General features: G+C 44.9%; 1 protein-coding gene across 1 annotated transcript; it reads left to right on the forward strand.

Moving 5' to 3' along the window:
* RPSA (ribosomal protein SA) lies at nt 3,810-12,795 on the forward strand. The gene is given in 7 exon segments (NM_001037146.2): nt 3,810-3,834; nt 5,570-5,735; nt 7,053-7,171; nt 10,999-11,244; nt 11,978-12,106; nt 12,215-12,380; nt 12,635-12,795. Coding segments are annotated over 6 exon segments (888 nt in total). The 5' UTR covers nt 3,810-3,834; nt 5,570-5,602; the 3' UTR covers nt 12,730-12,795.

Raw genomic sequence — 13,003 nt, forward strand, 5'->3', positions numbered from 1 at the left:
AACAGCTGAAATAGCAACAGCTGTCTTTTTTTTTCTTATTTTTTTTGGCCAGCATGCAGAAGTTCCCAGGAAAGGGAATAAACCTGCAGCACAGCAATGATGATGCCGGATCCTTAACCTGGTGTGCCACCAAGGAACTCCCTTAACAGCTCGTATTTTCTGGGAGAGGTTAAGTGACTTGTTCAGAGTCACAGTTAGCATGTGTGAAACTGAGATTCACAAGACACAAAGTGCCAAATGATGGAGAAAAGTTTTAAGACAGAATGCTTTTGATGGACAGAAGGGACCATCCCATTACCACTTAACTGTTGGCATGAAGGCTTTGGGACAAGGGTGGGGGAGTGATTTTGGAACCCTGCTCAGATCACTACAGGTCAGAGTCCTGGAGAGAACTGTGGGGCAAGTGGATACCAGACAGGCAAGGAGGAATTCTGGTTAGAAAGGTAGGTGGCCCAAGATGGATTTGATGCCTAGGACCAGCCAGCTGCCCCATATTCTCTTCACTTCAAGTAAGAATAGACTCTCCTACCCATCCAGTGCCCAAATATAGACCCCAAAACTAGTCCCTGGCACAGCTTTATATTGAAAAAAATTTTTTGTCTTTTTAGGGCCACACTGGTGCCATACGGAAGTTCCCAGGCTAGGGGTTGAACTGGAGCTGCAGCTGCCGGCCTACACCACAGCCACAGCAACATGGAAACCTGTGCTGCAGCTTGTGGCAATACTGTATCCTTAACTCACTGAGCAAGGCCAGGGATCAAACCAGCATCCTCATTGGATACTAGTCAGGTTCTTAATCTGCTGAACCACAACAGTTAATTTTTTTTTTTCCTTACATACAGATCCAAGAAACCAAAGTTTACAAAAAGAAGGCTCTGAGATTTTCATTAAAAATGTGCATTGATGGAGTACCCTGGTGGCCTAGTGGTTAAGGATCTGGTATTGTCACTGTCATGTCTCAGGTTTCATCCCTGGCCCAGGAAATTCCCTATGCCATGGGTGTGGCCCCTCAAGATGTGCATGAGTTAAAAATAATGGAGCAACTTGTGCAGAGGACCAGGAGGCTGAGAGGTGGGGAGGACAGATGGCTGGGGAGCAATAGCCCTTCTTTGCCAAGTGCCTCTTGGGCCAAGGGCTCCTCACCATGGTTTACTCTCATTACAGTATGTTTTCATCTTTGGGCTTAATTAACCCACTTCCTTGCCACAAATTTTCTTCATGCAGATCACTTCTCAAGGACAAAGTTAGTGGGGAAAAAAATATTTTGTAGAGGAACGAAACCTAAACATTGGAGTTCCCATTGTGGCTCAGTGGAAACAAATCTGTATCCATGAGGACGCAGGTTTGTTCCCTGGCCTCGCTCAGTGGGTTAAGGATACAGCATTGTTGTGAGCTGTGCTGTGGGTCGCAGACGTGGCTCGGATCTGCTGTAGCTATGGCTGTGGTGTAGGCTGGCAGCTCCAGCTCCAGTTCGAACCCCAGCCTGGGAACTTCTGTGTGGCCCTAAAAGACCAAAAAACCACACACACAAAAAAAAACCCTAAACATAAGTATAGTACAATTTTATAGTTGTTAACAAAGGAAGTATTTTGGAGGTTCTTTGCTGACATAGTTTGGGACTGACCCAGAACACCCTCCCTTGGAGTCCTGCAATGACAGAAAACTGCCCCTAAAAGCCATCTATTGGTTTTAAGCCTCTCCCCCTACCCCCGACATTTTTTTTTTTTTTTTTTTTTGAGAGCCAAAATGTCTGCAAATATTCTCGGCAGTTTCTAAGGATGCTTTTAAAGCCATGACTTTTCTTGGCTATCAGTTCTTTATTTAAATGCTGTGGGGTTTGTTTTCTTTCAATTTAAAAACCTGTTGAGTTCCCATTGCAGCTTAGCAGTAATGAACCTGACTGGTATCCATGAGGCCATGGGTTCAATCCCTGGCCTTGCTCAGTGGGTTAAGGATTTCGAGTTGCTTGTGAGCTGTGGTGTAGATTCCCATGTGGCTGTGGCTGTGGCTGTGGTGTAGGTGAGCAGCTGCAGCTCTGATTCAATCCCTAGCCTGGGACCTTCCATATGTCACAGGTGTGGCCCCAAAAAGACAAAATAAATAAATAAATAAATAAAAACCTGTTCCTCATAGAAATCTCAAAAAACGAAAAATGAGGCCAAAAAATCTACCAGTTTCTCTACTTGTGTATCTGTAGTTCACATTAAAATTAATCTAGATTTTTTTTTTTTGGTTTGGAGTTGGGCATATGTTTAAAAGATGTCCAAGGAGTTCCCACTGTGGTGCAGAGGGTTAAGAATCCAACTGCAAAAGCTTGGGTCTCTGCAAAGGTTTGGATTTGATCCCCAACCTGGTGAAGTAGGTTAAAGGATCCAGTGTTGCTGCAGCAGCGGTGGAATTTCCACAAGTTGGGGATACAGCCTTTAAAAAAAGAAGCAAACAGAAAAAACTCCAAGTAATTCTAAGTGCAACCAGGCTTAAATCTTCATACGCCTAATAATCAGGCATTGATTGATAGACTGATTGATTGATTCTTAAGACCAGGGCATACAGAGAATCTGCACCACAGCAGCGAAAGGAGTCATAGCAGTGACAGCGTGGAAACCTAAACCTGCTGCACCAGGAGGGAACTCCAGTTTTCTTTACAATAATTTAATGCCTAGGGTTTCAATTTCTCAAAATAATCGCCCTCATCCGGCAACTCCCTTTTGTACCATAGAATGTATTTCTTTTTAATTTTTAAACTTTTTTGCTTTTTAGGGCCACACCTGTGGCATATGGAAGTTCCTGGGCTAGAGGTTGAATTGCAGCAGGAGCTGCCGGCCTACATCACAGCCTCTGCAAAGCTGGGCTTAACCCAGTGAGCAAGGCCTGGAATCAAACCTGCAACCTCATGCATACTAGTTGGGTTGGTAACCACTGAACCACAATAGGAACTCATTTTATTTTTAAACCACTTTATTATTTTTTTCCTTTTTTGGCCACCAGGTGGTATATGGAGTTCTCTAGCCAGGTATCGGATCAGACATCCAGTGGCTACCTGGGTGCAGCAACGCGGGGTCCTTAACCCATCGTCCAGGACCGGGAATCAAATCTTTGTCCCAGCGCTCCCAAGATGCCCACGGACCGCACTGCACCAAAGCGGGGACTAAAGTATTTTATTTTTTTAAGGACTTTATGGTATTGGGTGGAATAAATACTAACTAATCTATTAATGGATATTATAATTTTCACTCCACAAGAAAAAAAGTATGCAAACTATTCCTGCAGTCTTGTTCTGCCCCCCCCAAACTTCCTGTAAAATAATTTTTTCCTAGGAGACTTGTTAATTTTTTATTTTATATTGGAGTATACTTGGTTTACAATGCTGTGAAGATAACTTTTTAAAAATCTGAATTACACAGTAACTTGTCCTCCAAAAAAATCAAAATGAGTTTTCCAGCTTTTGTTTACCCAAAACAAGCTTGTGTTCAACACCCCTTTGCACGTAAGGAAACTGCAGCTTACAAGAGAGACCACTCAAGTTGATAGGTACGAAAAGCTGCGAAGGAACTCGGATGCCCGACTGGCTGGTTGGCTGGTTTCCCGGACGCGTCCCTGCACACAAACCGTGCGCTCCCAGGACCCAGCCCGCGAGGGACTTCGCTGACGTCCACCGCAACGCCGCAGCCGGTCTTCCGGAGGAAGGCCCGCCCCCATGACTGCCTGCTTAGTTCGCCCTTCCGCTCGGCTCTTCGTTGTCATTGGCTGGCAGCAGACTATATAAGGACGTCATTTCCGCTTACCCTTCCTTTCCGCGCTGCCCAGACCGGGGTCCACACGGCGTTGTTCTTGGTGAGTTGTTTGTGGGTGTCCGGGCGTCCCCCAAGGCCACCAGAGCGAGCTTCTCGTTCAGAGGAGCAGTGCGGGGACCTGGGGGGAAGTTTTCAGACGGAGCGCGTCTGTCTCGGGCCGGCGCGCTCCCCTTCAGGTCGGGCGGCCTGCACGTGGCGGGACTCGGGCCCGTGTGTTCCCACAAGGCCTCGGAAGCAGACTGGGGCCTCGACCCCGGGTGCCGGTGGGCAGGATGCCTAGAGTTAGGCCTACGCAAAGCATTGTTGTCGCTTCAACATTCGGCGGTAAACCCAGAGATTTAGCCGCCGATATTCTCCAGTTTCTTGGGCTTGTCGGTTTTCCCTGTTCCCCGTTCAGGAGTTAGAATTTCTGATGCTGGACAGGCTAAATAAAAGGTCCAGGTTCTGTCCAAAAGAATTTGGACAAGGAATGCAAATTAGAAGTCACAGAAATTGTGGGGTAGACAGAAATGAAGCAGTTTATTAAGGGGCGGAGGCGAAAGTACTCCCAAAGAATGTAGGCGGCTTCCTGGGTGAGAAGCGCACGGAACGCTTTTTCTGATTAGGGGCGGAAGATGCATTGCTGGGAGCTTTGTGGTGGGTTCTTGATTGCACCTGGCTACATCATGTTCTGTTCTGTTGCTGCGTGTCTCCTGGAGCCGCTGCATGCGCTTTAAAAGCCATTTCACCTTACTATTAAAGCGCAAAATGTGGAAAATAGTAACGGCGATCACCTACAGCCTGAGTATAAGTACTGCGCAAGCTCGGCCAAGCTCTGAGTTTTATGGTTTTCTTTCTTTATGCCCTGCATTTGGCATACCATTTGTGAGCGCTTATACAAATGAGTGGGTGTTACAGTCATTGGTGGGGGGTGTGTGTGAGGGGTCATGTTCTCTTATTTTCATTCCAGCTGCACCTTCCCAAAGAAAGGGATTTTTGTCCTTATTTAGTTTTTACCTGAAATGTCATGAAGTTGTGCATAATGGAAACTTTACCGGCAAGGCTAATTTCATTGTAATGAAGGTATAATGTGCAAACTGGTTACATTCAGACCCTTGAAATTACTGTCTTTTCCCACCTTTCTTAGTTTTCCTCCAGGGCACTTATGTCTCCAAGATGTGTGGTTTCCTGTCATTCTGGAGATTGCTGCTTTTCTTTGTCTTCTAAGGGAATCCTGTTGTTTACGTGATGGATGGTTTCCTGCCATTTGGCCCTTGGCTCCCCTTTCTCTACTCACACCTAGACCACTCTTTCTAAAGAAAGATCACAGGATTTGTTGCAATTTTTTGTTTGTTTGTTTTTTGTCTTTTTGCCATTTCTTGGGCCGCTCCCGCGGCATATGGAGGTTCCCAGGCTAGGGGTCGAATCAGCTGTATCTGCCAGCCTAGGCCAGAGCCACAGCAATGCAGGATCCGAGCCTCGTCTGCGACCTACACCACAGCTCACGGCAATGGCCGGATCATTAACCCACTGAGCAAGGGCAGGGATCCAACCCACGACCTCATGGTTCCTAGTCAGATTCGTTAACCACTGCGCCACTACGGGAACTCCCTGTTGCAGTTTTTTAAGATGTGGTATATCTATTAATATTGTCTCATTCCACTAGACTAATCCCTCTGTAGGAAGTGTGGTCCATGGTGAGATTTAAACATTGTCATTTAACTCGAGGGGTGTTAGGATGCACTTGTTACCCCATCCCATTTGACTCAGTGAAACGGCCTTTTAATTTTTTTCAGATTCCCGTCGTAACTTAAAGGGAGACTTTCACAATGTCCGGAGCCCTCGATGTCCTACAAATGAAAGAGGAGGATGTCCTCAAGTTCCTTGCAGCAGGAACCCACCTTGGTGGCACCAACCTTGACTTCCAAATGGAACAGTACATCTACAAAAGGAAAAGTGATGGTCAGTCATCACTTCAGGTTTTTTTTGTTTCCCTTCTTTATTACAGTTAGAAGGACAATTATTAACCATCCTATTCTGATTGGTAGTGCTGGTGATGTGATTTCTAAAATATGAAAACTCTCTCATGAAGTATTAGGTTAAACTATAGATTGGTAAGAAGATTTAAAAGAGTAAAGGTGGGAGTGCCTGTTGTGGCTCAGTGGTTAATGAATCCAACTAGGAACCATGAGGTTGCAGGTTTGATACCTGGCCTCTCAGTGGGTTAAGGATCCAGCATTGCTGTGAGCTGTGGTGTAGGCTGACAGCTGTAGCTCTGATTGGACCCTAGCCTGGGAACTGCTGCAGGTGTGGCCCTAAAGAGAAAAACAAAAAACAAACCAGTAAAGGTGAAATTCCCTCGTGGTGCAGTGGGTTAAGAATCTGGCATTGACACTGCCGTGGATGGGTTTGATCCCTGGCCTGAGAACTTAAACATGCTGTAGGTGCAGACACCTGCCCCCAAACAAAAAAACTTAAGTAAAAGTGCTCTGGTGTGTTCCCCTCACCCCCAAAGTCTTTAGGGCTGTGCCTGAGGCATATGGAAGTTACCAGGCTAGGTGTTGATTCAGAGTTGTAGCTGCCAGCCTATACACCACAGCCATAGTAACATGGGATCTGAGCCATGTCTGTGTCCTATACCACAGCTCATGGCAACACCAGATTTCTTAAACTGAATGAGGCCAGGGATCAAACATGAATGCTCATAGATCTTAGTCGGGTATATTATGAGCTCAGCCACGATGGGAATTCTTGTAAAACTGAATTTTGAGAGGAAGGTAGAGCCAGAGATGGGAATAAAGAATTTAGCTTGCTTTGTATCAGAAAAGGGAAGGTAGGTTGTGATGAGAATATGGAAGTCATTAAGTTCTTTGGCTTAGCGATGGAATCACTGAAAGACCTAAGCTGGTATGCTACATGGTTTAAACAAGTTTGGGATGAATCTAACATCAGGACAGATAACGGAAAGAGTGGTAAGAGGCTAGGAAGCAGGTAAGGGCTTGTAGGATTCCATGTGGGGTGCCTGAAGATTGATTGACTTTGCATACTGAATCAATTCTGCACGCTATTAAAGCTCAGAGTAGAGGCCAGTCTTGGCCAATGAACTTCTGAGTGTCGGAAGTGTGCTATATTAATGGCAGGATTTTCGCTAACACCAGTAGAGCTTGCCTCTATGACTGGAGTTTGATAGTACTCTCTGCCACATGCATTAAGCTTTTTAGAAGAATATTCACTTGGAAAGCTTGGTCTGGTGTTAACGCAGCCTGTGTCCTCACCTAGGCATCTACATCATAAATCTGAAGAGAACCTGGGAGAAACTTCTGTTGGCGGCTCGTGCCATCGTTGCCATTGAAAACCCAGCCGATGTCAGTGTCATATCCTCCAGGAATACTGGCCAGGTTTGTGGAATAATGTGCTTGGGTTTTGTTGTTAAAAATAAATAATAAAAGATGTTTTGAAATGTATAGAAAAGTATAAGAAAAGAAAAGTAGGGTTTCCCCTGTAGTTAACAGTCCAGCGCTATCTCTATCAACTGCTGATTCAACTCCCCAGCACAGCATGGTGGGTTAAGGATCTGGCATTGCCGCAGCTGTGGCTCAGTCAAATTTCATCCCTGGCCTGGGAACTTCCATATGCTGTGGATTCAGCAGAAAAGAAAAAACTCATAATTCTATTGTTTAGGTACCATTTGAAGTTGGCCCAAGTCACACTAATTGTCAGAATTCAACATTTATGACATTGCTTTTTTCTGACGGTATGTTAAGGTTCATGTTTTCACATTGGGTATTTTGTTGTGCTAGTAAATACTGAGGGTCACATTTTGCTGCAGTGAGCTTTTTGTATTTAAAATGTTGAAATACTAAGTTAGTAAATATTGGGAGTTCCTGCTGTGGTATAGCAGATTAAGAATCTGATTGCAGTGGCTCAGGTTACTGCACAGTGGATTAAAGGATCTGGTGGAATTCAGATGCCTGGCCCAGGAACTTACGGTGCAGGTGCTTCCATTAAAAAGAAAAGAGCAAATAGTAAATATCAACTTTTAAATTTTTCAGGATGGTTTTCCAAGAGTAGGGTAGCACAAGTCTCATAAACAGGAATAATAATCTTCGCCATATTCCCCCCCTCCATGGGCACACCCACAGTATATGAAGGTTCCCAGGCCAGGGATTAAACTGCCTCTGCCTCTGCAGATTAATTTGAGCCACTGCAGTCAGGTTCTTAACCCATGGCACAATGGGAACTCCTACCAGTTTTATTTTATTTATTTATTTATTTTGTGGTCTTTTTGCTATTTCTTTGGGCCGCTTCTGCGGCATATGGAGGTTCCCAGGCTAGGGGTCTAATTGGAGCTGTAGCCACTGGCCTACGCCAGAGCCACAGCAACTCGGGATCCGAGCTGCGTCTGCAACCTACACCACAGCTCACGGCAACGAGGGATCGTTAACCCACTGAGCAAGGGCATGGACCGAACCCGCAACCTCATGGTTCCTAGTCGGATTCGTTAACCACTGCGCCATGACGGGAACTCCCCCAGTTTTATTTTTAAAGGATTATTTGTTATTTTTTGTCTTTATTTTTTAAGATAACTGAATATTAACATTTTTTTTGTCTTTTCTAGGGCTGCACCTGCAGCACATGGAGGTTCCCAGACTAGGGGTCTAATTAGAGCTGTAGCCGCCATCCTACACCACAGCCACAGCAACACTAGATCTGAGCCACATCTATGACCTACACCACAGTTCACAGCAACACCAGATCATTAACCCACTGAGTGAGGCCAGGGATCAAACCCGCAACCTCATGGTTCCTAGTTGGATTCGTTAGCCACTGAGCCATGACAGGAACTCCTTAAAAATTTTTATATTATAGTTGATTTACAGTGTTCTGTCAATTTCTGCTGTAGTATTGACTTGATTTTTTTTTAATGGCAGGTGAAGTAACTTTGTCTTTTTTGTCCCATTTCTGTTTTGATAATTATATTCCCCTTTTCTTTTTCTGTTGAGACAACTAATATCAAAGCCAGTTTTTAAAAATCCGTAAGTGTACAGTTCCTGTCGTGGAGCAGGGGAAACGAATCCAACTAGGAACCATGAGGTTGCAGGTTCAATCCCTGGCCTCTCCAGGTGGGTTGAGGATCCAGCGTTGCCATGGGCTGTGGTGTAGGCTGACAGCTGTAACTCTGCTTAGATCCCTAGCCTGGGAACCACATTGTGCTGCAGATGTGGCTGTAAAGAGACAAAAGACCAAAAAAAAAAAAAAATCCGTAAATGCATTAAAGCTCCTAAATGAATTTCATTCATAACACTACTATTTCATAAGTGGGCCTGGGCAGGATGTGCAGGTTTTTTGGTTGTGTTTTTTTTCTTTTTTTGCCCCTCTACATGGAGAAACCCACTCTGTAGCAACAACCAGAGCCACTGCAGTGACATCAGATCCTTAACCTGTTGAGCTGCTAGAAAACTGACAGATTTTAAAAATTATGTAGTAAGATAGTCCTTTGGGAGTTCCTTGTTTGGATACCTAGTCCCATTAACTGAAGATGTGGGGTTTTTGTTTTTGGCTTTTTTTTTTTTTTTTTTTTTTTTTTTTTTTTTTTTTTTTAAGGGCTGCACCCACAGTAAATGGAAGTTCCTAGGCTGGGGGTTGAAATCTGAGCTATAACTGCTGGCCTACACCACAGCTCGTGGCAATGTCAGTCAGATCCTTAACCCACTGAGTGAGGCCAGGGATTGAACCTGCATATTCTCATGGATCCTAGTCGGGTTCGTTAATCTCTGAGCCACAAAGGGGAACTCCTGAATGTGATTTAACAGGAGGTTATTCCCCTAGAGGCTGGCTTATGACAACTTTTGTGGGAGGTTTTTTGTTTGTTTTTAAAGGGCCATACCTACAGCATGTGGAAGTTTCCAGACTAGGGTCAAATTGGAGCTGTAGCTGCTGGCCTACACCATAGCCACAGCAACTCAGGATCCGAACCATGTCTGCAACCTACACGACACCGCTCACGGTAATGCCAGATCCTTAACCCAATGAGTGAGGCCAGGATTCCAACCCACATCCTCATGGATACAAGTTGAGTTCATTATTGCTGTGCAGCAACAGCAACTCCCTGGGAGTTTTTTTTCTTTTCTTTCTTTTGGCTGCATCTGCTGCACTCAGGTGTTTCCTGGCCAGGGATCAAACCCATGTCCAGATTGACCAACCTGATCCTTAACCTGCTGAGCCACAAGGGAAGTCATCAATGGTTTTAATTACCGCTGTAGAGTGAACGTAGTGGCCACTTTATGCTTCCCTCAGCAAAACTTGACTCAGTATATAGGTTGGCCCAGGCAGTGCTGGCTGAGTGCTTGGAATATAGCAGTCAAGCAATCTTTTTGAAGGGAGGCAGGAAATTAGCTTGGGGGTTGGGGGAAGTAAGGGAGGGTAAAGAAAGGTGGGTGTGTTCCTGCTTTATGTACATTAGCTCTGCAAAACCATTGACCTAAGCACAGAAGTGCCAGCTGGATACCAAGTACTGTTCTATGTTGTATATTTTTTTGTCTTTCAGGGCTACACTTGCAGTATATGGAAGTTCCAAGGCTAGAGGTCCATTTGGAGCTGTAGCCACTGGCCTATGCCAGAGCCACAGCAACACAAGATCTGAGCTATGTCTGCAACCTATGCCACAGCTCACAGAATGCCAGATCCTTAACCCACTGAGCAAAGCCAGGGATCGAACCTGTGTCCTCATGGATGCTAGTTGTGGTTGTTAACTGCTGAGCCACGATGGAAACTCCCTTTATGTTGTATTGATTCATGTAATTTTTATAATCCTATGAGGACCTTGGAAGCACATGGTTCATTGCCCCTGTTACTACAAGTGGCCTACTTGGTACTTGAACTAGGCTGTTTGGTTCTGGATCCTGCAGAAGTGAGGAAGCTTGTGAGCCTGTCGGGTACTTGAGGGGAGAGCATCCCCAACAGAGGGTATGGGGTGGGGCTTTGCTTATCATGTTTTTTGGTTCTAGTTCTGTATTTCTCAGGTAATAAATGGAGGATATAGAAGAGTTACTGGATGTTTTAGGTGTTTTACTTGATGTTTTCATTGTTGAGGAAGGGGTTTGGGGTGGGGGTTCTACTAAAGAGGCTGCTTCATGTGATTACAAAACCTGGTGTTGGCACATTTATACTTGCAGAACTCCTATTGGACCATCTCTAGCACACTGCTAACTCTTAATTCTTCTAGCGAGCTGTGCTGAAGTTTGCTGCTGCCACTGGAGCCACTCCTATTGCTGGCCGCTTCACTCCTGGAACCTTCACTAACCAGATCCAGGCAGCCTTCCGGGAGCCAAGACTTCTGGTGGTTACTGATCCCAGGGCTGACCACCAGCCTCTCACAGAGGCCTCTTATGTTAACCTGCCTACCATTGCTCTGTGTAACACAGACTCACCTCTGCGTTATGTGGACATTGCCATCCCGTGCAACAACAAGGTAACAATTTTACAATCTAAAGCTGGACGAGAAACGCTCTAGAGATGGACATTCCTCTGCACATTGTTAGAGCTTGGAGTTGAGGCCACTGGCCGATGAGCTCTCAAGTGTAGGTAGTGTGCTACACGAGGGGCAAGTTTTTCGCTAACACCACAAGGGTCTCTGGCCCAATGAGTGGAGTTGGATAGTAATACTTGCTACAAGTATGATTTTAATGTATGAGAGTTTTAAGGAGAGATGAAAACATTTTTTTAAATGGTCTGTTTTCTTTGGCTTTTTTCTCTATTATTTCTTACTCTTGGGCCTTTCAGGTATTACTTGGCCTTTGTTTTCAGAGCAACTAGGTGTATCCTGCTATAAGATCCTTCAAAGGTGGGTTGCATATGGTTCGAATTGGTCCAGTTTGTCACTGGTCTCAAGCAATTCCACAAAAGAACCAGGCAAAGTGTTTTTATTAATTTACCAGTGTCTGGGCACTGACCCCAAGTAATTAAATTTTTTGCCTTGCATGGCATCTTGATTAATCCCCACGATTCTAATGGCAATCAAGTTTGAGAACCAGAGTTAATAGAATAATTTTGTATGAACATGTTCAGATTAAGAGACATGTCTGTTGTCATGGTATCAAAGGCGGTCCTCCCTCAATGTTACGGTGACAGGTTAGGTGGAATGGGAGGTGCTTGCTGTATGAGATGGCCAAGTGTCACTTTATAATAATCTGGCACCCCTGCAGGGAGCTCACTCAGTGGGTCTGATGTGGTGGATGCTCGCCCGGGAAGTTCTGCGCATGCGTGGCACCATCTCCCGGGAACACCCATGGGAAGTCATGCCTGACCTCTACTTCTACAGAGATCCTGAAGAGGTGAGCTTGCACCACAAAGGTTTGTGGTCACAAGAGCAAATTGAACACAATTGTTACTCTTGCAAGTAAAATCTGTCATTGACTATAAACCCTCCTCCCCCAACCCAGATTGAAAAGGAAGAGCAGGCCGCAGCTGAGAAGGCTGTAACCAAGGAGGAATTTCAGGGTGAATGGACTGCGCCAGCTCCTGAGTTCACTGCCACTCAACCTGAGGTGGCAGATTGGTCCGAAGGTGTGCAGGTGCCTTCTGTGCCCATCCAGCAATTCCCTACTGGTATGTATCATGATCTAAGGGCATCAGGCTTGTAGTTTGGAACTTCTGTTTTTAATCTAACTCATTATTTCCATGGCTGTGTATGTATATATTGAAAGGTTTTCATCCCAGTGTGCTATAGCTGTGCCAATAACCTGATAGATTGAATTCAGGTGGTTTTTGAAATGCTGTCTTTTCTTTAGTCTTTTGAAATGTGGGGAGACAAAAATATTCTTAGAAGGGGCTGATGGCTTTTTTTTTTCTCCCTTCAACAGAAGATTGGAGTGCTCAGCCTACCACTGAAGATTGGTCTGCAGCTCCCACTGCGCAGGCCACTGAATGGGTAGGAACAACCACTGAGTGGTCTTAAGTTCTTCCATGAACTCTTATTTTCTAAAAATAGAAGTGAGTTGGATGTAAAATAAACAGTTTCTAAATTGTGTTTATTTCAGTTTATTGGGCAGGCCTGGGATGCTAAACGTTGATGCTATCAAAGGGTCTTTTGTTAGCACATAATTTAAAATTTTTTTGTCAGATGCATCATACATGCAGATGATCATACAAAGACATCACCCATGTTAAAAGAATCAAGTTAAAGCCTCTGTAACAGATTATCCAAGTTAGGAAGGTGCCAAGACCTGAGA

This window comes from Sus scrofa, chromosome 13 (genome assembly GCF_000003025.6).
Source record: "Sus scrofa isolate TJ Tabasco breed Duroc chromosome 13, Sscrofa11.1, whole genome shotgun sequence".
In the NCBI taxonomy this organism is placed as follows: domain Eukaryota; kingdom Metazoa; phylum Chordata; class Mammalia; order Artiodactyla; family Suidae; genus Sus; species Sus scrofa.